Source organism: Neopelma chrysocephalum, unplaced genomic scaffold (genome assembly GCF_003984885.1).
Source record: "Neopelma chrysocephalum unplaced genomic scaffold, ASM398488v2 Primary Assembly neopelma1_147, whole genome shotgun sequence".
Taxonomy (NCBI): domain Eukaryota; kingdom Metazoa; phylum Chordata; class Aves; order Passeriformes; family Pipridae; genus Neopelma; species Neopelma chrysocephalum.
The window spans coordinates 9,461,319-9,486,535 of NW_020897809.1; the positions used below are offsets into that span (position 1 = coordinate 9,461,319).

Below are 25,217 nucleotides of genomic sequence, written 5' to 3' on the forward strand. Positions count from 1 at the left end.
AATTAAACAATTCAAAGCTATGCTGTTATGACCGAAGTGACACAACTGAAGCAGTGTTTGGTTTCCGTGTGCGTTCTCTGAATACAATCTGAGCCTTTCTAATAACACCTTCACAGCATTTATATCCTGACATTGCACTATAAATTTAGAAAAACAGCAACAAGATAAAACCAAACCCAGCTGAGCATCAGATCTCCCCAGTCATTTAGGTGAAGATAAGAAAGAAAAGCTGTATCATTTCAGTTAAACTCCTACCCAAGTACTCTCAAGATTTACCCAGTCAGGTTTTTTTAAATCTATCAGGGTAAAATGAAGAAATGTTTGGCCCCTGGGTTTTTTCTATCATATTGACTGAGAGACATTTGGCACTTGCCGTTTGTGCCCCCGATATTTGAAATAATGCAGCCAAGTTTTCAATGGATAAAACTGAAAAACAATAATTGAATGAGCAACTTTCATGCAAGTCCTGGAAGAAGGGCTATTTCTGTTGGATTTAGTCTGGTTTACTCCTGAACTGAAGCTTGAGTCATACACACATCCTCTGTCCAGGCTGATTTAGATTGAATATTAGGAAAAACTTCTCCACTGAAAGGGTTGTCAAGCCCTGGAACAGGCTGACCAGGGAAGTGGTTGAGTCACCATCCTTGGAGTTATTTAAAAGACATGTGGATGTGGCACTCAGGGACATGGTTTACTGTTGGGCTTGGCATTGCTGGATTAATGGTTGGATTCAATCATCTTAGAAGCCTTTTCCAACCTAAATGGTTCTTTGATTCTATGTTTTCATATCGATGCTTCCATGTACAATCCCTTGCATGGACAAGCCATTCACAGAGACGGCAAACAACTGTAGTTCTCCAAGAGGCAACATCTTACTCTTTCTCTTGCCCTCTTTTCATGTGTTTGTGGGCTGTGCAGATGAATCACTGGCTCTTTGAGATGACTCTCTTACATTAGGGGCTGTAATTTCCCCCTGTGTAGCCACTTGTGCTTTGAGCACAGTTTTCATGCCCACACTTTGGAATGGGAGAGCTGCAGAGCTGACAGCCGAGCTGAGAGAAAGCTTTGACTGCGAGGATTAGAAGAAATTTGCAACGTTGTGTTTGTAGTATTTTGTACTCTTGTTCCTGGAGATAATGCCTTCACTTTTACTTGCGAGATCTTTGTGTTCCTCGCTACAATCAAGGAGAAGAAATCTGACTGTAAACCTTTTTATACTATATTATCATTTCATGTTGATTTGGTGTGTTAATCAAAGTGTCAGTAATGGCTGCAAAGAGAACTCTTTCAATCCTCAAATGAAGAGAAATCTGAGCTTTCCAACACTGGCACAATTTCTAGTGGATAAGCTTTTTCACAAAGTAATTATTTCATTTTCCAGAAAGATTACTGATTACATCACACTGGGAAAAACTTAGAGAGGGGCCCTTTATCTTCCCCATGTTTCTGCAATTCTTGTACAAACTTATACTTGTTACCATGAAAAATGACAAATTTGCCATCTGATCAAAATGTTAACAAGGTAAGTGTCAGTGAGATGGATCACTGACTGTCACTGCAAGCCAGAACATGAGGATACATTGATATTTCTCAATATATTCACTGCTTCCCCAATGTTCGCTAACAACATTTCTACTGCGAGTGTAATAAATCACACAGAAATAACAAGCTGCATAGGATCTCTAGGATATGATAGATTTGTCGTAATAGCAGTATCTGCAAGGTAGAAAACAATTGGTAATGATCTATAGAAAGACCTAATCAACTGTCATTTGCTATAATGTGGCAGACGAAGCAAAGATATGAAATCCATAACACTTCTTTAGCCACTGCCCTCCCCATACACATACACACACGTCAAGTGGGGAATAGTAAAAAGAATTAATGAGCTTTGGGGTCACAGACGTAGAAAAGAAAGTTAATAGCATGCCCTGGATGCAATCATTAAATTATACACTGCTGAACAAGGCAAGGGATAATCACAGAAGCTGCACAGTCCTGTGACAGCAGTAAAGGCTTTTACCAAGCCTGCTCCTCCTCCTTTGCTTTATTTCTTTTACATCTATTTCATTATTTCAAAAAGTACTTTATGTCAAGGCAAAACCAAATGCAAGTGGGGCTGGACAACCTAAGGAAAAGCCCATCCTAAGTTCACAAGGGGTCTCAGAGGACTGAAGGTAATATGTGCCAAGGCTCTCTAGGTGTTTTGTACAGCTCAGGAGAAGAAAAAAATAAAAAGGGCTGTTTTGCCTTGGACTGTGCCAGCTCCCAAACTGAGGCTTTAGTGTTCCTTTGCCTGCTCCCATGTGGGAGGGAAACACCCACCTCCCAGCAGACACATGCAAGATGAGCAGCTTCAGATGCAAGATGAGCAGCTTCAGTTTACTGACACACAGAAGTTTAACAGAACCACTTTCCCAGGAGCTCAAGTGCTGCTTAGGGTTAAAGCTTAAAGTCTTGCATTTTATACCCTGAAACACCTTCTCCCCATCCCATCCTCCATTGCCACCTGCCTACAATAACTTCCAGGTCAAGAACTAACACTCACCTATAAACCCATAAACTTCCAAGCTTACACAGACTGTTCTGCAGAGATTTTTCTCGCTAGCCACACCAGGGAAGGTTCTCTGGAGAACAAGACAGTGCAGGGCATGCAAGGGGAATCGTGGGTTTAAAATTTCAAAAGAAAAATTCAACCCATTTTTATAAGGTGCAAATCAATATTTTCCTTTTTGTTTGTTTGTTTGGTTGTTGTTGTTGTTGTAGGTTGGTTGGTTTTTTGGTTTTTTTTCCCCAGAAAGACTGGTGGAAGAATAATGGCTGCTTTGTGCTACTTTGCTTGCAAATCACATTTTGCTAAGTGAATGCATTTTTGGGAACACAGGAATTGCCATGCTGCCTCAGCACAGCAGTGCTCTGCTCCAGCATCCTGCCTGGCAGCTGCTGCAGGGGAATGTGCAGGAAACCTCCTAGTGGGCAATTATGGGAAAACCTGTTCAGATTCAAAATTTTCTTCCAGACCTTCTATCAGTCAGTGAAAATTGGCACATCTTGAAACGTGGAGGTTTGTCTCTTCTCAAGCATTTGTTTCAAGTCCTTCCCAATGTTTGTAACTTAGTATTTTCCATATCACAGAACTTGCCGAAAGCCATATTTTCAAAAGTCCTTATCTTCCAGCCTGACACTAAGCAAAGCTGGACAGATTTTGGAAAGGGCTCAGCTCCTTGGTGAAAGGGAACTGCTGAGTTCTTTTGCAAATCTGTCCTTAAAGGGTCACAACAGGAGCTGCTCTGTGTAGAGCAGTTTGGAAAATCTGTCCTTGGCAGGAGGTGCTAAGCCTTCAGAAAGCTGGTGCTCAACACTTTTGATAATCTGGCCCTAAATTAAGTAAAAGGGGCCAAATTATGTGATTTAGAGGCAGAAATTCCCTACTGACAGCAGTGGAGAGGTCCACTTGGCAATGAATAGCTCAATAGGATTCTGGAATAATAGACCCGTGAAAAGTGGATAATGCAACAAATAAACATCAAAGGGTAAGACTTTCCTTTTCAATCATGTCTTCTTGCTCTCTACATAAAAGGACTGAAATATTCTGGCATTAAAGAAGGAGTAGGAATGGTTAACTATACAGCCCTGCATTTCCTTCTGAAATGAAAACACAGAGCATTTCTTAGGAACAGTGTATTCCTATAACACACAAGACATTAGTGGTACTTGGATCAGTCTCCTTATCATAGAATCATAGAATGGTTTAGGTTGGGAGGTACCCTAAAGGTCATCTAGTTCCAACGCCCCTGCCATGGCAAGCCTCATCCAACATGGCCTTGAACAATTCCAGGGATGGGGACATGCAGCGAAGACAGAAGAGCCTTATGTTTCTCCAGCTCTTTTCCACGCTGGCAGTGAAGTTTGCCAGTCAACCTCTCTTTCTTAGGAACAAATGACTGACTTCCCTCTCAGATATTTTCAACATTCAGCCACTTCCGTCCACAAATCTGACCGAAAGTGAAGTTTGTTATCATTGCTTGTGGCACTTCTGACAGAGAATTTCAGGGGAACTTACTTCTACTCAAATGAGCTTGGCCACCACAGAACCTGAATGTCAGTCAACTTCCCCACATTCCCATGGCAGTTTTGGACATACTACCATGATTAAGACTTCTGTCCTTCACTTCTGCTGGAATTCTGTCGAATTGCCCAGTTAAGGAAGGTTTCCTCCACATTTAGAGAGTAAGGCTTGAGCACAGGGCTAAGGAGAATTGGACGTTACGGGCTGGATGAAAGTGCCTCATGTTTCCTTCATGGCTTCAGGTCTCTTCCAAAACCTGGGCAGAATACTGGTATTTACAGCTCTGTGTTACACACCTTGATGCAGGTGCACAGGGGTTTTGGGGCCATAGGAACAGCCTGTTCACAGAAGCTGAAGACATCATGTTAGGAGGACAGTGGGAAGATATCAGAATAGCACTGGAGAGAAAACTTGGGCACTGGACTAATTATTGGAACAAGGTTATTTAGGGTGTTAATATCAGCTTTCTTTTGAGAAGTTATTTGTCTTGGTGAAACCTTGGGGTAAGGCAGAAGAGACCAAGACATGGAAGACACTGCACACTCCTTCCCCCAAAGGGAGAGAGCAAGGCAGATGATGAACATTTTCATTCCACCAGAGGAAATCTGTTTATCAAGATCTAATCTGTTAATAAATGCTGTTTCATGTAATTAAAAGAAAACAACAACAAAGCCACAAAAAACTGTGGACCAGCAGGAAACAAGAAACTCTCCATGGAGAGTGGCAATTCAGAGAACACCCACCATGTGGCCCACCTTCCCTATTCCCCCTCTAGAAACAGACCCATTTTATATATGGTGATTAAGGCACTAAAGAAAAAAGTATTAACATGATTCACATGTAGAAAACAAGGTTATTAGGAGTAGGGATCATTTCAGCATATTGTTCTCCCTAATAAGCATAGCAATGAGTAATTGAGTTTCAGGCAATCTCCAAGGTGGCGCTTTGTAGAGAAAATGGAACTTGGCATGATGTCTACTTTTCCTTTAATTACATTGCCCTAATGAGCAACTTTCTTTACTCTCAGCAAATTTATTTCTTGAGAAGAAGCAACAGTAATAAACATGTAAAAAGGATCACCAGGTAGTACCAGAGAAGAAACATCAGCAGCTTAAAATGACAAGAGGTTGCTAAAAGTGGTGGAAAAACACCAGATTGTTCTTAGCTTCATTATGTTTACCTCACTTAAAGGCAAAGTAAAGGATGTCAATGGAGCACATTATCTAACCTGGGAATTGTCCTTGTTCTACTGTTATTTCCCTTCTGCACATGTTCCCGAGGGCGACCCAGAAACACGAAGTGCTGATACATCAATCCAAAACTCCTCTGCTCACATGCATCAGAGGGCAATTCTGCCTCATGCCCTTGTGCAAGATGAGAGGAGAAAATCACATGTCAATAATATCCTAGTGAGTGTCAATATTGCACACTGCAACCTAATGCAGAAGGATAAAGGGCTGGCTTTTCCAAAGCCTTTATTTCCAAAGCATTTATTTAGACATCCAACTCTTGTTGAAAGTCAATGGCTGTTTTGCTTATCTTTTTTTTAGAAAGCCACCTGAGAATCCACTTATGGCAAAGGATTCCCTGAATGTGCCTTTCTGGGGAAAAAAACCTGGGACACTCCATACATAAGTTGATTCTTATAATATTTTCCCTAAGCATTTGCAAGGAGACACCTTGAAGTGAAGGTAGATCCCCCTTATCTTCAGTTGAGTGAACGTGTCACCTCTTGTTAAAATACCCAAGGTGTCCACCTTCAGAAAGCAGCAACTGCTACAGCTCACAGGCCTTAGTTGAATTAAGCCAGTGCACTACCGGATGACAGAAAGAAAAGAAAAAGAAAACAAAAACCGAACACCTGAAGCAAAGTTCTTTAGAGTCATTCAAGTTTTCAAGGTTGCTCAAAGCTGGGGAGCACATCCCAACATATCTACCAGCTGCCTTAGGGCCACAGTTTCCTACAGGCAAGCATAACTTCACGTGTTGGATTACTCCATGTAGTTGCAGATGGATGATCAATCCCTCTTCCTGCTTTTGCTTGTTTGGGGATTCATGGATGTATCTGCACTCAGCAGTTTTACCTTGACTCACTCCAGAACTTCACAATGTCCCTTCACCTCACTGCATCACACCTACAAGTACTATTACTTAATGCACTCACAGAGCCAGTAGGAAACTTAATTAACAAATGTCAAAAAGCCCCTAACTCTGAGATCTTCAAAACCAGGCACTTCAGATGTAAAAGTGTGAAATGAAATTATCTTCAAATAGAAAATCTGAAAGTGCCAGTGGTAGCAGACACCTAAGACCGTAAGTGTTTGTGCAGCTTTATGTATTGTTATTTCTTCAGTAAGGCTGCCACAGAAATGGCAGGGGCATGGAAAGAAAGTATGTTAGCACTTACAGTCTGCTCGTAAATGCATTAAGTGCAACTATTTTACTGAGAAAAAAAATCAGGAGGAGAGCAGAGATCCCTTCTCCTGGGAAGCTAATCTCAATTACTGCTCCCAGTCATCCTTCAGCTGAAGAAAACCCTGCATAGCACCCACGCTGTACATGACCTGGCATTTGCCCCTTCAAAGACATTCGTGTAATGAGTGATAATAGAGCTCTCCTTACGAAAAGAAAGAAAAAACTGATCATTGAAGAAAAAAAAATTCTAAGAAACGGTCTTCCATTAAAATTCTATTTATTGCAATACCTTCCCACTTCCTCACCGATTACAATCCCTAAAAGCACGTTGAAGTACACTGAAGTAATTTATGTAAGCAAAAGGGAGATAGAAATGTTAGGTGGATTTGCTTATATGGCTACCTAAAACTCATGATCAACTTTTGCAATTAAATGCAGGAAAGGATTCTTTGCCAGCCCCATACACAATGCTGCAGCTATCCAGGCAAAGGGGGACAAAGGCTGCCATACTTCCCTGCTTTCCTTGATTATTGGAATACCTGCACTTGGATAGCTATAATAAGGTTGTAACTCAGCCAAGGGGGATTTTTGAAGCTTTCTTTCCCTTGAAGCAGTAAATGCTGCTGCTCAGTGTGGGCACCAGTTGTCACTTTCTCCATTTTGCATAATGTAACAACTGAAATTTGGGGGAAAACGCTGCACTGCGCTACTTGAAACCCTTTCAGTGGCTCCCTGCAGCATGGGGAGGCACAGGCAGCCAAAAGAAGGTTTTAGCACACTTTGCTAACTGCAACTGTTCTTTGTCAGAAAGATAAAAGTTTCCTGCACATGGAAAATAGCAGCACGAGCTGTTTTTGAAAATAGATCGTACGTTTCTGGTAATTAATTGAATTTTGGAGATGTTTCATTCCCCCCCCCCCCCCGGGAAACACTCTTGGCTCCTCTCTTCTTTTGAGCATCTTGTGTGTTTTAAAACACTCACTTAATTCCACAGAGAATTCAGCGATATGGGCACACTAAAACTCCCTGAGAAGAGGCATCACCCAGTGTGGAGTCAAAGCTCTTTACTCCCGACAACACCTTGTGGTCCAAATCTGGGCAGTGTGGTCACTGTGGCCTGCTCAGGGCACTGCCAAAGCCCACCTGCTCCTCCAGCCCCACACAAACACTGTGCAGGGTTACAAACACCATCTAATAAATTGGAGGGCTGGAGAACAGTGGGAGAGAGGGGAGCAGATTCTCACATCATCAGGAGGGAAATAGGCTTTTAAAAAGCCAGTTGTGTCTGTGCACAACAATGAAGCTTTATGTCTATATAAACTGACAAGTCAAATTGTCCTCCTGGGCCCAGTTCTCAACATCAGCGCCATTTGACGGCGATAGCTGCCTCCTGCCTCTGCAGCGAATGGCTCTGTCTGCCAGCAAGGGCAGGCAAGATGATTAAAATAAGCATTAACAGAATGGTTTGGTGATTAGCTTCTTCCTCTCTCTTTTTTTCTCTTCTCTTTCTCTCTTTTTTTTTTTTTTTTACATATAGTTTCAGGTCTGCCAAAGATTGCTAAAGCCTTTTCTTCATTAGCAATGTACTTAACAAGGGTAAATTTAAAGTATTCATTTTCTTAAGGCCAAGGATTAAAGCAATTAAGGAAAACTGCTGCAACCTAGCACCAAAGTCAATCCTTAACATGGAATAGAAACAATGGTGCTTAACATATTTAAACAAAACTAAATTGTGTACACTCTGTTAAACTGAATTCTCGTTCTGCTGCAATGGTTTGTTAAAATTTCCTTTCTGAAACAGAAATAACTTTTTTTCCCCCAGTGTAGGAACAGGTCTGTGGTCCCTTTGCACTGCTTTCCCAGCAAAAACATTGCAACAAAAGCTAATGCCCACTCTCATTCTGAACTCATTTTACCATCAGCCTTCTCCTGACATCATATGGGCTTAATCCCTCGCCAGGTCTGCCCATGGAGACCTGAGCCCTTGCCATCCCAGCAACTGGCCTGTGTACCTGCATCACTGGGGCCCAAAAGAGAAGAAAAAACTGAGCAAATGCCTCAAAAAGGAGGGAAAGTGAAGGGAAAGGGAAGCATACTCCTGCAGTATTAAGCCTAAAATAATTTTCTACCTTTGTTTTTTATGCACATTAAATAGTTTTTAACATATGGCACTAATGGTATAGAATGGGGTTTGATCTCTCTTTGGCACTGAAATGTTTAACTACTGTTTTAAATGCACAAAATGGAGACTTGCCTGTGTGCGCTGAGGTTTTTTTATTTCCCCAGAAGAAAAAAAAAAGAAAAAAGAAAGAAAGAAGGAAAACTGGGCAAATATATAAAGGAAAAAGAAAGCATACCTTTTTTTTTTTCCCACCCACAAAACAAACAACACCAGAACACAAGCACTTATCTGGAAAGCTTATTTCTCATATCTATAGGTTTTTTCACCCTTTGGACTCAAAAAATAAATTAACTTGACCTTGTAGATATTGGTAAACCCCTCCCATCAGACTCTTCTTTCCTTCTCCACTAGGAAGAACGCTTGGTTTCACTAATACACCTCCCCCTTAATTTACAAAAGCCATATGTAGAAAGCAACAGGTACCATTGCAGCTGAATCACTGAAGCTGCTGATTCAGTGCTGGGTGAGCCAACAAAACTGCCAGTGACAACCAGCTCAGGTGGTGTCTCCTCTAAGACAATCACTTCCCAGGTACCTGGTCCTTGAACCTCCACTGTACAAAGCTGATCCCTCAAAACATTGTGATCCACATTTGCAAGATAGCAGATAAAGGAACCGACCCGAATTACAGGGTACAAAGAGTTGTATTGTTGTGGGATCACAAGCTAAAACCAAAGCATCTCCACCCAGCTGCAGGTGGGTCAGAGGGTTCGATCACTGAGACTTAGATCAGTCCTATGGATTGAGAAAGGACTCTCCAAATTCTTGCTACTGGCAGAACAAATTGCTGAAGTCATCTGTTGTGCAGTGCACTGGATTTCAGTGTGATTGGGTTTGTGGCTTACCAACTACCTGCTCCCATATCCTGAGCCTTAAAGAGAAGACAAGGGAGCAGTTAATATGAAGTTTAAGGCAACATTTTAGTTCAGAGAAGAAAAATCTCTCCTTGGAAAATGGCAGTTCCCTGATGGGCTTGTCTGCTTTCCATATCATCAATTCCAAAAAGCTGAGTATCTAGGATACTAACGGGGCATGTTCTCCCCACCAGCAGGGATTCAGCTTACACTGCCTCAAAGGATAAGCAGAGATCTGGAGACAGTTTTACCTAGGGACTGGGAATACACAAGAAGCTCCTGAACAGCTAAGCAAGTCCAAGGATTGACAGTGTGAACAGGCCTGAGAGACCATGTTCACTTTAATCCTCTTATCAGCAACTCTTCCTTCGTTGGAGGCTCTTTGTCACTAAGTCACTTGCCAGTGAACTACCATCAAGGGCACAACAGAGCAAATACTCCATGAGCTAAACAAGGTAAACATCCTACAGAGGGGGCCATGAGATCCTTTGAAATGGCCACAAAAATTTGCCTCTCCTATGTTATAGATTAAATAAATGTAAGTGATTTCTAGAAGCTACTTTTTACCTGCGAGGAAAGTGATTGTAGAAACCTCGAGGGAGGAAAGGGTAAGGAGCATCAGGAGCAGTGATGGAATGCAGAGAGACAGGTGGACTAGAGGGCAATGAGGCTACTCAATATGTAAAATGCCAAATGTACATTGCCTTCCAGACAAAGCCTAGGTGTAAAGGGCATGTGTGTGATCATGAGATGGCTGCCTTAACGGGAACACTTCTAACCACTTCTAATTAATTCCTATACCTGAGTTGTTTCCATTTCTCTAGATCTGATGGAAGATACCACAGTGAATGAAATGGCTCTTAATCAGATCTGATTATGATATCCTGCTATCTTAAAATAAGTGCAGCAATGCACGCAGAATACAGGAAGATCTCAAAGATTTCAGGTGCCAAATTAGGAAATGCCTCACAGGGTTGGAAAAGGCAGAAAATATCACAAACAGTGGGATCTCCATCTAGGGAGATATACATGACTATAGATGTCTCCCACTATTCCTGCTGGGCCCTACTAACAAATCTGTCAGTTTTGCCTTATGTAGGTTGAAGACATGGAATAATATGCTGGCGTGCCAGCATTATCCAGGGGCTTTCAAATCATAATCAGATAACATATCATGGTGCCAAAAACACATCATCCTGCTAAAAACAAAAAGAAAATGTATTTGATGGAAAAAATAAAGAATTGTTTCAGGTCAACTCAAAATGACTTTTTGTCCATTCAGCTACCACATACAAACCATAATGATTTGCACATTTCTAGCTTTGACAGCAATACTCCCAGCCAGAAATATTCACACACAGTTAATCTGGCTTGCCCTGCTGGAGTCGCTATAATATCGCAAGACTCAGGAAGCAACTGGGAAAGGCTCACACTCCTTGGCCAGCAGAACCTCCTCTGATGCTCACAGTCAGAAAGACCAACATTGGCAAGACCAGGATAAAATCCAGAGCCTACTGGAAAGAATTTATTTGCTGCTGCATCAGAAGAAGATTGGGAAATAAAATTTGTAGCTGGGAAAACCAGAGTTTTAAAAAAGAACCCACAAAACTACTTAGATTCTGTGCTGCTTCTGTCCCTTTCCATGGGTTTACCCATGCAGGGTGCAAAGAGCAAGGTCTGGCCCAAGGGAATTCAGATGCAGCAGACTGATCTACCATCAGGCTACAATATGTTCCCAGAAGGTACAGTATAATTCTGAGGCCAAGGAACAGCCTATTAGCTCTGCATGCCATTAATTTTCATGAATAGTTCAATCCAATGCTCACAGAAGCCTTTGGGCATCTTTCCATTTTGTCTAGCAGGACCTGGATTAGGGCTTATTTATCTTTTCATTTTATACCTTATCTTTAAGTAGGAAGCAGCCCAAACAGTTCAGTGCAGCTGTGCAGGTTTCAAGCCCTCAGCCAGGCTCTGTGCCCAGCTGCACGCAGGAACCTGTCTGCAGGTCGGAGTGATGGCATGTCACAGTCAAAGCCACTCAGGGAGAATTAAACTTCAGGCTTGTTTGACTAAACTTCTGAATTCGCCACAGTTACCCTGTTTTGCCAGCCTGAAGAAACAGCCCAGCAGGTTCTCGAGTCATATGCCAAAATGCCTCCTTCATCCTCCCTGGAATTGGAAATGATTACTAATAGGTATTCTTGCTGAAATGATTTAACATAACGTGCTGAGTGAGATCACTAAGTCAAAATATCTCTTCCTAAGTGAGTCTCTCGCCGCTTGCCTGAATGCCGGAGGGGAAGGAGGACAGCATGAAGTGAATTCTTTTGCTGGCTTCTGTGTTTTACAACATCTTTTAAATTACTGAAGAATTCATATTAGGAAGTTTCACTCAGGCTCATTACAAGAGGTCCATGATGCAGGTCTGGCAGGCAGCCAGGGGAAGGAGACACAGGGCTTTGGGTTAACCTCTCTCCATCATGCTTTCCCCTTTTCCAGTGCTCTACAGTCTAGCCTGGGAACTGAAGACAGGCAAGAAGATGAGATGGGCATGAAAGCAAAGATCGTGAGGGGCAGGGCACTCTTGCCTCTGCATGCACAGCCCTGGATTTGCATCACCAAGGCAGCTGCATCTGTTACAGCAGGCTGCAACCACCAAGTGAAACCCAGGATTTGGGGAGGAACAGGGGTGAGCACCACAAAACACACCACTGCATGCCAGGGCTGCTCAGGGTTTCACTGAGAGACCAGGCTGCCCATCTGAGTCTGTCAGCCTCAAAATTAACTTATTGAGGTCAGCGCTCATAACAGTAGTGCAGACTTTTGATTGAGTCTTCCTTTCTGAGAAAGCCCCATACTCTCTGGCCCAGTACAGCTATTACCTGCCAACCTAAAGGATGATGAATGTTATTTATATTGCAGTAATGGCTAACCACTCAGTGGAGACCAGGGACAGGCTGTGCTATGGACTTTTCAAACACTCACTGAATGAGGGCTGCCCAAAAATGCCTGAAACTGCTGAGACATTTCAGGATAATGTTCTTGAATGCCTTGGACATGATGACCTCCAACAACTCTGCAGTACTTGTGCTGACTGCAACAACACAGGGACCTGTTCTACAGTAAAGATGTTCTGGAGTCATAAAAATTCTTATCAGTCACTGCTACATGCTGTCATGATAGCAAGCAATTACTTGAGAGGAGGCTTTTAAGAATAAATGTAAAATATTAATCTATTTCAAACCAAACAGAAAACATAGGGATATAAAGAGTTATTCTAATGAACATTCTCCTAATATTTAGCTGCTAAAGTTTTGCTGTCCAAGAAATAAATTTGATTAATGAATAAGAACTACTCAAGATGTAAGATGGGAAAAGTAATCCAGAAACAGTAAAACACGAAGGGCCTGATTCCATAAAAGAAACCCTATAAGACCAATTTAACTTTGGCATGTGCACACTTGCACGATTAGGCTTCAAACAACTGCAGAAAAATGTAAGAACTGATAAACTGTAGCTTTAGCTTTCCACTACAGTGAGCCCAGAGGGTAGAGAGATGACACTTCCCAGGAAATACCCTCTCAAGAAACAGCCCTGCAAAGATGCAGAGGAAATACATCTAAAACATTCAATGCAGATGTATTTTTCACTATTAATTATTCTCTTTGTATCTTAGAAAAATCACACAGTAACTTCTTTCATATGCACTGAGGTACAGAGAATCCTAAAATATTAAGTGATGAATTCTACCAAGAATGCCTTAGAGATGGTGCTGAGGAATAAGTGTCAGCTCCTCTTTTACCCCTTCTACAATTAATATTCCAGTACTATAATTCTAAAATACATTCAGAAATCAGCGGACATTTGTGTCTATCAGAAACCTTATTAAAATACAAGTGCTAAGAATACCTTACCTTTAATTATGCTCTTTACACTTAAAAGTTGCTTTAGACACGGCTGTGTCAGAGCTTCACAGCCCAAAGCCTGAAGATATCAGATCCCAATAAACAGATTAAGCAGGGATTAACCTGATATGCTTTTTTCTGTCTTTTCCATCAGATGAGTGGTCACTCCAATACCAACTGGGAGAAATTAAGCACACAGTAAGAGACTGCAAGTACTTTCTAGCTGTCTCAACTCTAGAAGTCTCTTGAGAGGGCTGATGTCTCAACATCTGGGCATTCCTTTCACTGTCAGACACTCAGAGCAATGGGATTTATCAGCAATCTGCCGAGCATATACAGATGACAACTGCAGAGCTTGGAGAGCTCAAAGGCATTTACAGATAGAAAGGGGTTTGCAACAGACATGTGGAGCCAGAGCCGAGACCCAGAGCCTGTGAAAATTATTCCCAGTAGCTGTAAAGCCTTTAGCTGTAGTAGTTAAACCAGGCACCACAACATCCAGAATTTAGCCTGGGTGCACTTTACAATTACATAAAATGTTTGAGGGAGGCTGAGCAGCCTCCACATCACATATTACAAAGAAAAGGATGCTGGGATAATGCTGGAAGCTGGTCTTTGCTGCCTAAACTACAACACCACCTGTCACTCAAATACATGGAAATGAAGTGTTTATAAACAGGTTTGGGATGGACAATGCATTTAAAGCTCTCTCCAGAACCCACATCTCACCTAATGGTACTTAATGCCTCACAGATTTTGCCCCACCATGATTCACATATATTCCTAAATCTTTTAAAGTATCTCCTTGACAAAGGGATATGATTTCTTGGTATAACACAGAGATGCATTATATCAAAAGATTTTTCCTGTATTCATATAAACTTCAAATAATTTTCCAAAGACAGCTTTACTTTTAATAATTTGTCCCTTTCACGTTTTTCAGAATAGCTTTATTCACTTATCATAGCAAATTGCTTAAATCCCTCCATCCTCCAATGCAGCCAGTGACAGAACTTCACAACAAACTTTTTATAGCAGCAAATGTGTTTTTGTTTCCCTGGCATCCTAAAAAAAAAGGAATCTTTCTTCAGCTACAGTCTGTACAAAAGCATAAGTTAGCTCTCTGGTGTTCAAGAATAGCTGGTTAGACTCTGAGGCTGCAAAAGATATATTATCACATCTGTGTCTAAATATTTATGCTTCCTATGTCTGCTAAAAGCAACACCTACAATTGCTATAACTGAAAATGACAAGATAAAAAAATATTTTTCACCAATTTGTCACCCTTTTGCATTTAACAACACTAAAGATACAGTGCAGTTCATTAACAGAGTTTTGCCTGTTTCTGTTTAGCTATAACAAGGGAGAAATAAATGTGTTAAACAAGAAGCAAATGGAATTGTAAACACGACAAAAATAGAAACAGGTTTTGTGGGGTAGTACAGCATGGAAAACTGCTTAACACACGTGAAAAGGAAAAATCATAGAATCATTTAGGTGGAAAACACCTGTAAGATCATTGAATCCACCATTAACCCAGCACTGCCAAGCTCACCACTAACCCCTGTCCTTGAGAGCCACAAATACACATTCTTTAAATACCTACAGGGGTGGTGAAGCCACCACTTCCCTGAAAAGCCTGTTCCAATACCTGACAACCCTTTTGGTGTTAACTGTCAGGTTGTCTCACTCAATGCCTTTAACCATAGCAGCAGACAAGATGGCCATCCTTTATTTCCATGGGATCTCCTTGCCCAGCTGTTTCATTATAAGGTTTTACCTTAGGGTTCCCAGGCACTACACATCATGTAACTGTCAGTAATAAACTTTTTTCCACCATTTTTGCATATTTAAGTAATTGAAAAACTTTAAATTACGCTACCATTTCTTTGTGAGTGGGGAGTTGCCATCATGCATATATGACAAAGGCAAAAATACAAAAGCAGAAAATGTCATGAATTCTCCTTCAAGCAGATAGTATTGCAGTAGCACTGAACAAGTTTATATTAATTACTTTCAGAAGGATAAGGAGATGTCATATTTCAGATAGAGGATTCTACCAAAACCACTAAGAACAATCCGTAAATTTAACAATAGAGAGACTTTTTCATAGAATCATTGTGACAGCTGTCAAGCTGGGAAAAACTTTTTGTAATGCCAGTACAATTGTTCATTTAAACAAAAGCTAGTAATTCAGTCACACTGGAACAGCTCAACACCCAGCTCTGCCGTACAATCTGCACACAGGCAGATCCATATGCATAGTTGCCCTTTAGTTTTCATATCTGGGGCTACAATGTGATTTGTCCAGACCTGAGCAGAGCCCCACAAAAATCAGGCCAGAAGGCAATTTGTGGTTGAGTTATAACAAGCCACCTGTGTTTTTTCTTGTTGGGAGGGGGAGGTTTGGCACCCCAGGTTAGCAGCTGGCGTAGGACACAGTCTCTGCATGCCAGGCTAACCATGTGGTCATTCTTTTTCCCTGAGCCCTCAAAATAAGAGAACACAACTATTTGTAGAGATGTCACCTTGCTCTGTGTGCAGTGACAGACTGAAGTACCAAAGGTGTCAATGGTATCCTTCCTCAGAGAGTGAGCTCACAAGAAAATCCCAGTATAGGTCTTTGCAAGTAATAAACACACTGACACCCCATTAACTACCTCCACCCAAGGCAGAGCCTCGATCATTAAGGTGATTTACTAACAGCAAAACCAACTCTGTAGAAGAAATAAAGTCTAACCCTTACCTCCTCGTAGACATCATCATTCCTGCTGAAGTCTCCAGCCCTCCTTGGAAGCACATGGACATGGACATGCTGAAAACGTGAAAGAAAATAATGGTGATTATCAGGTTCATGACTTTGTTTTCTGGATTGTCAGCAGCATTCTCAACACACACAAGTAACCACGCACAGGCTCCCACAGCATTATTTTCAGAGGAAAACACATTAACCTGGTCCATAACTGTATCTCGACTCTTTGGAGAATATAAAAGATGAAAAACATGAGAAAGCAGCTCTGCTGTATTATATGAGCTGCAGAGTGAAACGCTGGGAAGTTTAGAGGCTCTGTGGAATTATTCATAGTTGTCAGTCAGAGACGTATTTAGCCAGAGGTTTGCAATGACAACGTCCCTTGGAGAGATGCGTGTGGTGTCTTCAGAACCGACAAGAAGGTGCTGCTGATGGGATGTGGCGGAGGGCTCGTGCGGGCAGCCTGGGCTCAGGGCTGTGCTCACAGCCCGGGGGACAGAGGAGCCCAGGGGACACCACAGAGACCACGCAGGTAGAAAGGCTGATAGAACAGGACACTCCCCAGGCTGTGCAGCACAGCCTTTCACAAGGTTAAAAAGGGTAAATGCTTTGACTTTCTCCCAGGTGGCTGCAGCCTGAATACAACAAACTGAAGTCCCCAGGGGTAGACAGCACGTGCTGGGGACACACCCCTGCAGGGACATGGACTCCAGAGCACCAGGTGGCCCCAAACCTGCGAGGCACAAGGATTATCAGTCCAGTTTTTCAGAGCCTGAAGCATAAGCATCCCTCTCCTGATGGCAGGGCCATGGCTCAGGGGGCAGCAGAGCTGAGGACTGTGAGCTGCACAGGCAGCTTTGGGTTACCCAGCATGGGAAGGAGGTGAGGGCGAAGTATTTTTGTCACAAGTGCTGATGAAATATGGGGAAAACAAACAACACTGTGGACAGGAACACAAATATATGACTTGCCACCTTGATGTTATATTATTACTATTACCATTTTTTTTCCTGACACTCTCTTTATACCATAAAGGAAGGGTAATTCAAGATCCTCAAGACTCAAACTCTACTAGGAAATCAAACAAACACTCATCCATCTGCTTCTCTGCAGTAAGTTCAGCTCCTACATTGCAAAGCATTCTTTTACCTTTTTTCCTTTCTCTTTCACTCTCTTTGGAGAAAAGGAAAAACAACAACTAAGAACAATTCTTCAGGGAAAAAAAAACCCCAACACCTCAATGAGGAGAGGCAGCAAATAATCTGAGTGGCAGATCACATTTATGGATCTCCAGATCTTTTTAGATGGTGACTAAATTCTTAAAAAAAAAAAAAAGGAAAGAAAGAAAAAAAGTGCATCAGAAACAGAACCAAATGGTTTGCATAGAATTTAGATAGCTTGCACCTGATTCAATTTGATGATGTAGAAATCAGCTGAAATTCCTGCACCTCATTGAAACATTCTCAAAACATGGCTTAAGTCTATAATGAAATTTGAAATGAAAAAGATTTTATTGGGCTATTTGTAAGAAAATTCAAACACACCTATATTGTGTTAGCTTCAATCCACAAAAACATCTGCTCAGTGAATAAAATGAAATCACAAGGATGTCTCAGTTAATGAAATATGCCGAATACCACACTTTTTTTTCTCCTCAGCTTTACCCTAGAAACCAAATATGTGATTTCTTATCATTATCCACAGCTTTCAGTGTATTCAGCCTAGAGATGAGGGTGATTCTTGAGGGTCAGAAACTGTGTTTTTGAGTAATACATCAGTGATAGTGTTCTGATAGTGTATTATACTAATATATCATGAGAGCGAAAGTGCTCCTGTGATGTATGAGTGCAATGTATCATCTGAACATCACTGCTCTCATGATGCATTGCTCAAAATCACAAGGCAACTTTAAAGATGGTCTTCGGTAGCCCTAGGCCTGAAATTTTGCTTTTGGACAGACTTTCAAGAAAAATAAAAGTGAAGATTAAAATTTGCAGTGGTGCTGTAAAATTTCACTACAGTCTCACACCTGTTTCTCACACGGTTCTCATTAGATTTTAAATTTATTCATAAAAGCAGAGTCAGTTCATCTGACAGTCATTTTCTTTCTTTTCTGCTACAAGGAATGATAGTTTTGCTACAAATATCAATTTGCAGGAATTTCTCTTGACGATATATATGAAATCTAACATTAGCTATCAACAACCACATTCCCCAGAAGTTTAGTCACCTTTAAGAGTAATTTTTATCTCTGTTGCAGAATGTTCCAGGATGCAAATAGGAGAAGATCTGTACACCCATGACAATTTAGAATCTCAGAAAACACTCAGTCCAAAGCTCAGTGCAGAGATGCTGCACTGCAGATGCACAGACCAGCACAGCAGGTAATGAATGAGCCTAATGTGATCTTCTACCCAAAATGGGCTTATGTGATCGGCGTGAAAAAAAAAAAGAAAAAAAAAGACTTTATGACAGCATATGGGCCACTTGGCATCAGTGGGGACATTCTCAGGGGTTAGTCACCTTTACTACATGCATTATGTTCTCACACACTGCCGGGCTGCACAGCAAAATCCATCAACTGTATCAGAAAACAAATGAATATTCCCAAGGTTTGAGGTAAGAACGATCAATTTAAAAGAAAGCAATTTTTTCCAGACACCTTTTTTTTTCCCCCCCCTCCCTTCTGTGCATGAAACATAAATAAATATCTGGATTCTCCCCACTGTTTGTGTAATAGAAACAAATAGGATCAGCAATAGTATCTCAAGTCATTTCCTTCTCTTCAGCTTTACCAAGAAATAGAAGCAGCACAGAGCAGTGGCTACCAGGTAGTCAGAAACACTGAACAAGGGGATTTCACACCTTTTCTAATCTGCCTTTCAGCTTCTGGCCTTCCCAACTCAGAGAGGCTGATATTTGGATTCATTAGGAGTTCTTTAATTGATCATTTTTACTCCTTAGTACTATTTGTTACTGATAAAGCCTCAATCCACCAAGGCACTTAAGCACCAGCTTGATTTTCAATGTGTGAATTGGTTCAGCAGGAGTATTCACGTTATGTACATGTCTCAGTGTTTTGCATCCACTGCTGGCTACAGGGAGGTCTCCCCAGCTGGCAGTAGCAAAAATAACTTCAAGGTGCCTGCAAATTAAAGTTGCTTCCTTCCATTTTGTTTTCCAGGCAAAACAAAAACCTGCAGCACCCAAAAACCCCCACATTTGCAGTTGACTGAAATGTGTCAGTAAATATAAACAAAATATTGGGTGGCATTTTTTTTAAAACAAACAAAGAGATTTAGGCAAATCTTCACTGCTTGAAGACAAAAAAATCTAAACATTGCCCAAAATTATCAAAATAAAGCATTTCAGGGTTTTTTTTCCCCATTATTGTGGGTAACCTCTTGCCTGGTGGGCGGCAGGCAGCCCCATCACATTCCAGCGGGCTGTATTCAATCACTGTTGATGGCATTTCATTTTTTTCCTAAAGAATTGCTTTCCCCTCATTTTGCATTATTTTGATTAATAAGCAAGAAAAGCAACATACAACAGCCAAGACATTTACATTAATGGACCAATCAATATCACCCACACCAGGGTAGAAAAATGCAGACACACGCTTGCACTGCTAAGCATTAGCTCCGTTCCCTCCTCTTGCCAGGCACTGATGGAGGACAGTGAGTGGGGTCACAGGATACAGGGACACTGGATGTGACAACATGAGGACACAGCAGTATGTCCCCAGGTGGGAGACACCATGTGAGTTACAGATGCCTGAGCCCCATGAGATGCTTCTGAAACCGGGGACAAGATTTCCAGCCAGGGATGTCCAGAACAGCAGTAGCTGGGAGGAGGCTGTGGGAGCTGAATTTTATAGGATGTTCAAAATTGAAATGATTAGACTGATAGTTTTCTATGGCTGGGACTACAGCTCCCTCTGCTTCCTGGTGGCTGCCACATTATAAATAAAATCTCAGTTTGAGAAACTCCTCACAGTGAGAACTATCACATGATGCAAATCAAGACCTTTATACCCAGAATGACAAGACCATTAGAAAACGGACTGCAAGGAACAAATCTGTAGTGCCACGGGAAACTCACGAGCCAGAGCCAGTGTGTGATGTCTCTGACCTCCCACTACAGCGAGAGGATGCTCTGCTCGAGCCCTGCAGCATTCCCATCAGGACTGTGGGAGCAAGGGGTTGTCTGTGGGCACTCCGGAGCACGCTCATCCCACAACTGCCAAAATCCAGCCACAGCACGGGCATTACACATCTAACACCGCTCTCCAGTGAACCAGGGCTGCAGAATGCTCAGAAAAGTCTCAGCCAAAAAAACTGGAGCCTGTGAGTTGTTGGAAAAACACACATTCAGGTAAGGTGAGTTCTGCTCCAGCACTCAAGGCCATGCAGAAAGCAATGTTCCTGGTTACGGCTGGGTTTATATACTGAATTATGGTCGAATAACCAATGTGTCACCACTGCACTGGATGTAAAGTGAAAATACTAGACAAAAATAGACAGTGAAGGAGATTTCCTGGGTAGACCAGAATAGCGAAGAGCAGATGACCCTGCCACACAACACTGGGGAGGACATGGATGTTGCCTGCAATAATTCATGAAAATTATGTTGTGTTCACTCAGCTGCTGTGCTGGTTAGCAGAGCAACAAAGCTCAGCTTCCAGCAGAAAGGGAGATAATAGCCTGTACAAGAGCTCCTCAGCACACACCCAGGGTCTATTAGCAATAAATGTGGCTGTAGGATGAATACATAAAAACTGGCAAAGGGTCACGCAACCCTGAGGACATGGGTGCTGCCAAAAACTTGGCAGAGGAAGGGCTGTTCCCCCTTACACCTGCAAAAGCAATACGTGGCTGAGCTGTGCCTTCACACAGAAAACCCAGATGCCTTTCAGCACCTTCATCCTTTTCCTTGTTACTTTTCATTCTTACTATGGAGATGAAGCTTGGCAGTCGTGGGCTTCCATGGTCTTGTGGTGCAGCAAGGCCAGGAAAGGCCGTGATCTGGGTCACAGAGGGACATCAGAGCCAGGAAGAGTAAACACCAATGTCCCTGCTGCTGTTGTATTCAGGCAGGAGGAAGGGTAGGAAGGGCATTAGTGGCTGCAGGCAGCAAGACTTACTAGCCAGGAGACCTCCATCAGCCAGTTTGCTGGAAAAAAGGATGGTGGTTTTCAGATAAGACCTTGCTTGCTGCTAAGTCCCTTGTCCATTACAGAGACATGGGCTTCCTACAGGAGCCTGTGATAATGCTTCTTCTAAACTACCAGATTAACTGTAGAAATTCCAAACTAATAACCATTCTCCAAGTAAGACTGTTAGTGGGCGATAAAGAAAATCAACCATAATACAGAGATAGCCACGTGAAAAATAGGGCAATTTTGTCCTCCCTGTAAACTGGGCTTCCATGGAGCCCTTGTTTGCTATTCTTGATTAACTGCTCAATTATCCCTGTTACAAAATTATTCCATGGAAAGCCCTGCCTGTATATCCACAGCTCGTTAACAGAAAGCGCTCCCTCTGCTGTCCCCGAAAATCCAGCGCGTCACCCAGACACAGGCACACTTGGTACAGTCGCTCTTTCTAGGCAATGAAAGCCCATTTCCAGGGCCCTTGACCTGCAGGCCCTGGTAAAGACATCTTCATGGGAAAGCAATTCCTATTCACTGAGTATTTATGAGTTCTTGATGCTTTTCCGAGTCCTGTATTGGGTTGGGATGGAGTAACAAATTAAAAATAAAGAAGTTCTATCCAACACTAGGAAAAGAAAGGGTTTTGGTCAATGAAAACACTCAGTTTTCATAGCCTTCAAAATTATTGCCAGAATTGAAACTATTTTTATTCCCATTTCCAGGAGTTATAAATTACACAAAGACAGACCATTTTAAAGGACCTAATTTTTATAAAACAATAAAACATGACCAGAAACTTCCTGAAATAATTTATTTTCTTCAAAAATGCCCCATTTCTAGGAATCAGCACTTTCCTTTCCAGCTTCCCTAAATTCTCATGCATGAGGCTGTACAGACACAGACACACAGCGTCTCCTCACCGGAGGGCAGCTCTGCCATGCTGGAGGTGAGGATTGCTCCAAACACAAGGAGGCTGCACAGACTCACACACACTTCTAACACCTTTGCTTTGGCTCTGGTTTGTTAAAACACAAAGCTGAGGTTTGCCTTCCTGCCATCATGAGAACCATAAGGATGTGACACAGGTGGAAAGGAGCAGCACAGACTGGCAGACTGGAGAGCAGGATGTGCAGAGGGACAGAGAGGTGCTTGGAAGGGAACGACAGGGAAATCCACATCTGTCTCAGAAAGCCCAGGGCAGCAGCAGAGGAAACATCAGAGAAGTGCATTGGGAATGGACTAGAAGAGCCACTGGAGAACAGGGAGGATTGAAGCTACTGAAAGAACAAAGAAAGCAGTCAAAATTTTGGGAATCGAAAATGTGAGTACAAAGAGAGAAAACGAGAAACTGGAACAAGTCTTGGGAGAGAAGGTCACCGAGGTTGTCCATGTGCAGGAGCGTGAGGGCCCTTTCAGGAGACACTTGTGTACATCCACATCTCACTGTGCTGTACACATACAACTAGGAGGAAAATTAAAGCTTTGCAATGATCCCCACCAACATTTATGCCATGGATTTGCCTCTGCAAGAGTAAGTATCAAGACACTTGCTCAGCACAGAAAACATGTACTTTGGAAAGCAGCAAAATGGGGAGAATTTGCAAATATATCAGAAACCAAACCAAGTGGGGGACTTGCAGCAGAGTACATCTTCAAACATGTAGATTGAGAAATGTGCAGATTCAGCATTCTCAATAAATAATGCATAGGTCAACTGCTATGAAGTTTTAAAGACATGAGCTGCAGATGAGCTAGAAAGGGGATGTTCACCTAATGAAAACAAGGACAGAAAGATTTTTAAACCTGCTTGAGATCTGTAGCTATAAGTTCCATGGCTGAAGGCAACTTTAGTTAACACCTTCCTCTCAGCCCCAAACCTAAGAAAAGTGGCATAATAACGAAGGAAACAAGCATGTTTGTTGGAGGTGTTGATCCAAATATACCTCTCTTGGACACCTCTTAAGAGATCCTCTGAAATGCAGCAAATGAATAAACTAAACAGACATAAAGGTAGGATGGTGCTTCTGAATTGGGTATTTCCTGACTCTAGGAATGAGAGTCCACACATGGTTCAGGCCAAGGACCACCACCAACTCCTCCTACCTGCCCTTATTCAGTGTCCATCCCCTCCCCTGCACCTACAGTGGATGGGATGGGCAGACCTGCAGGGGCATCAACCACTGTTCTCTGGGAATCAGCAGGAAGAACACCTCGGTCCAACCAAGGACCGTGATGGGGAAATTGCTACACTGTGTTTCCTGCATTATGCATCAGTGACACAATGATCAGAGCACTGTGAGACCTGCACAGCATCTTCTATTCCCTGAATACCAAAGAACTGCAAAACCAACCTGAAACCCTGGCAGCCTCCAGCCATTTTATGGATGGAAAGGGTGATGCACAGACCAACAAAGGAACCTCCAAAGTTAGTCAGGAAGGTGGTGCATGCTTAGGGACAGCTGGAGAGCACCTGCCTTGAGGTCATGTGTCTTTGCCCAGGTGTTTTTGTGCAAATTTGGTGTTGCTGAGACGCAAATGAAAAGAAATTGCATTTCCCCTCACCTCTGATCTTTACTTAAGTCTTGATAAATGTATATTGTTTGAATGCTTGTGATATGTATAATTAGGGTTCTTTAATTTATGTTTCAATAAAGTGTTCTATAATAAACATTTACTGCTCTGTGAATAAACATTTAAATGAAGCTCCTAATGGGGGTTACACGTTTTGAAGCAGTTCACGGCTTTGCCGAAGTCTCTCCCTATACTTAATGAGAGTCATTTCCATAATCTCTGCATTATTGCTTAAGCCTCCCTTTAGGAATATTTTACAAAGTAAAATTGTGTGAAATATTATCAGCCAAAAGAGAAAATGCTAAGAGGATTATCAAATTGTCCCGTTAAAGGGACAGCACAAACTTTCATTTCCCCCCTGAGATGCCAACACTGTAATTATGTAGAATGTGCTTACTAATCATCACACCGGTGTGTTATTACTGGGCTTTCCCCACAGAGACCCAGTCTAAATTAAAAGGATGGGAGACCCTTGAAAGGTCTGATATGAAGGGCAATATAACACTAATTTACTTTCTGATATTAATGAGAGGAAGGATCAAATCCCCAGGCAAATCTTGGAGATGTCAAGAAACATCCGGCTGCCTCAGAGTGTGCTGAGTGCTGCTCTGTACAAAGTTGTGTACAGCTTCTCCCACAACGGGGCCCTACAGCCCCATAATTAATATCCAGGGTCTCATCCCCATTTTGCTGAAACTTCCACCCATTTTCTTACTGACTCCAGTAATGGCAGGACTCAGCCTCCCAGCTGAGATATAAAGTACACTAAGGTCGAGGGAAAGATTGTTGTTGGAATACAGAGGGTTTTTAATTCTCTGGAGTATCTGCAATGATACAAACACCTGTAAGATATTTCTTCCATATGTCTGAGTACATTTGAGGAGAGCATAAAACTGAAATATATCTTCTCTGCACTAGCAGGGAATAAGAGCATTATAGCAGCAATGGCCCACTCCCCCTTTAATGCAGGGAGTAGAGGAGAAGAAGAGAAGATAAATCAGGAATGGATGTGGCAGGGGGAAGACAAGCCTTACATACCAGTTAGTCTTATTCTGAGAGGGAAATCATTGTCTCTAACTTTTGTGGCTATTTTGTGGCCTTTTTAGACAACCATTGCAACCTCTTCTAGAATCATAACACGCTTCCTGCATAATTAAAATACTGTCTCTGTCTCCCCTTTAATTAGTTAAAGATGTGTACTGGGTTGCTGTGGCAAGGTTTTGGGGGGGGAATCAGGACTGAAGCTGAGCCCAAGGAAAAAGGAGGGGTGGGAGAAAGGTGGTTTTTAAGATTTTATTTTTCATTACCCTACTCTGA

General features: G+C 42.1%; 1 protein-coding gene across 4 annotated transcripts in view; it reads right to left on the reverse strand.

Annotated features, from left to right (window-relative positions):
• The window catches only part of FHIT (fragile histidine triad), a 553,711-nt gene that overhangs the window by 70,178 nt on the left and 458,316 nt on the right, over positions 1 to 25,217 (reverse strand). For all 4 annotated transcript variants that reach the window (XM_027700943.1, XM_027700944.1, XM_027700946.1 and 1 more), the window contains one exon: positions 16,172 to 16,240. In XM_027700943.1, coding sequence (XP_027556744.1) covers positions 16,172 to 16,240 — 69 coding nt within the window. The remainder of the gene's footprint in view (positions 1 to 16,171; positions 16,241 to 25,217) is intronic.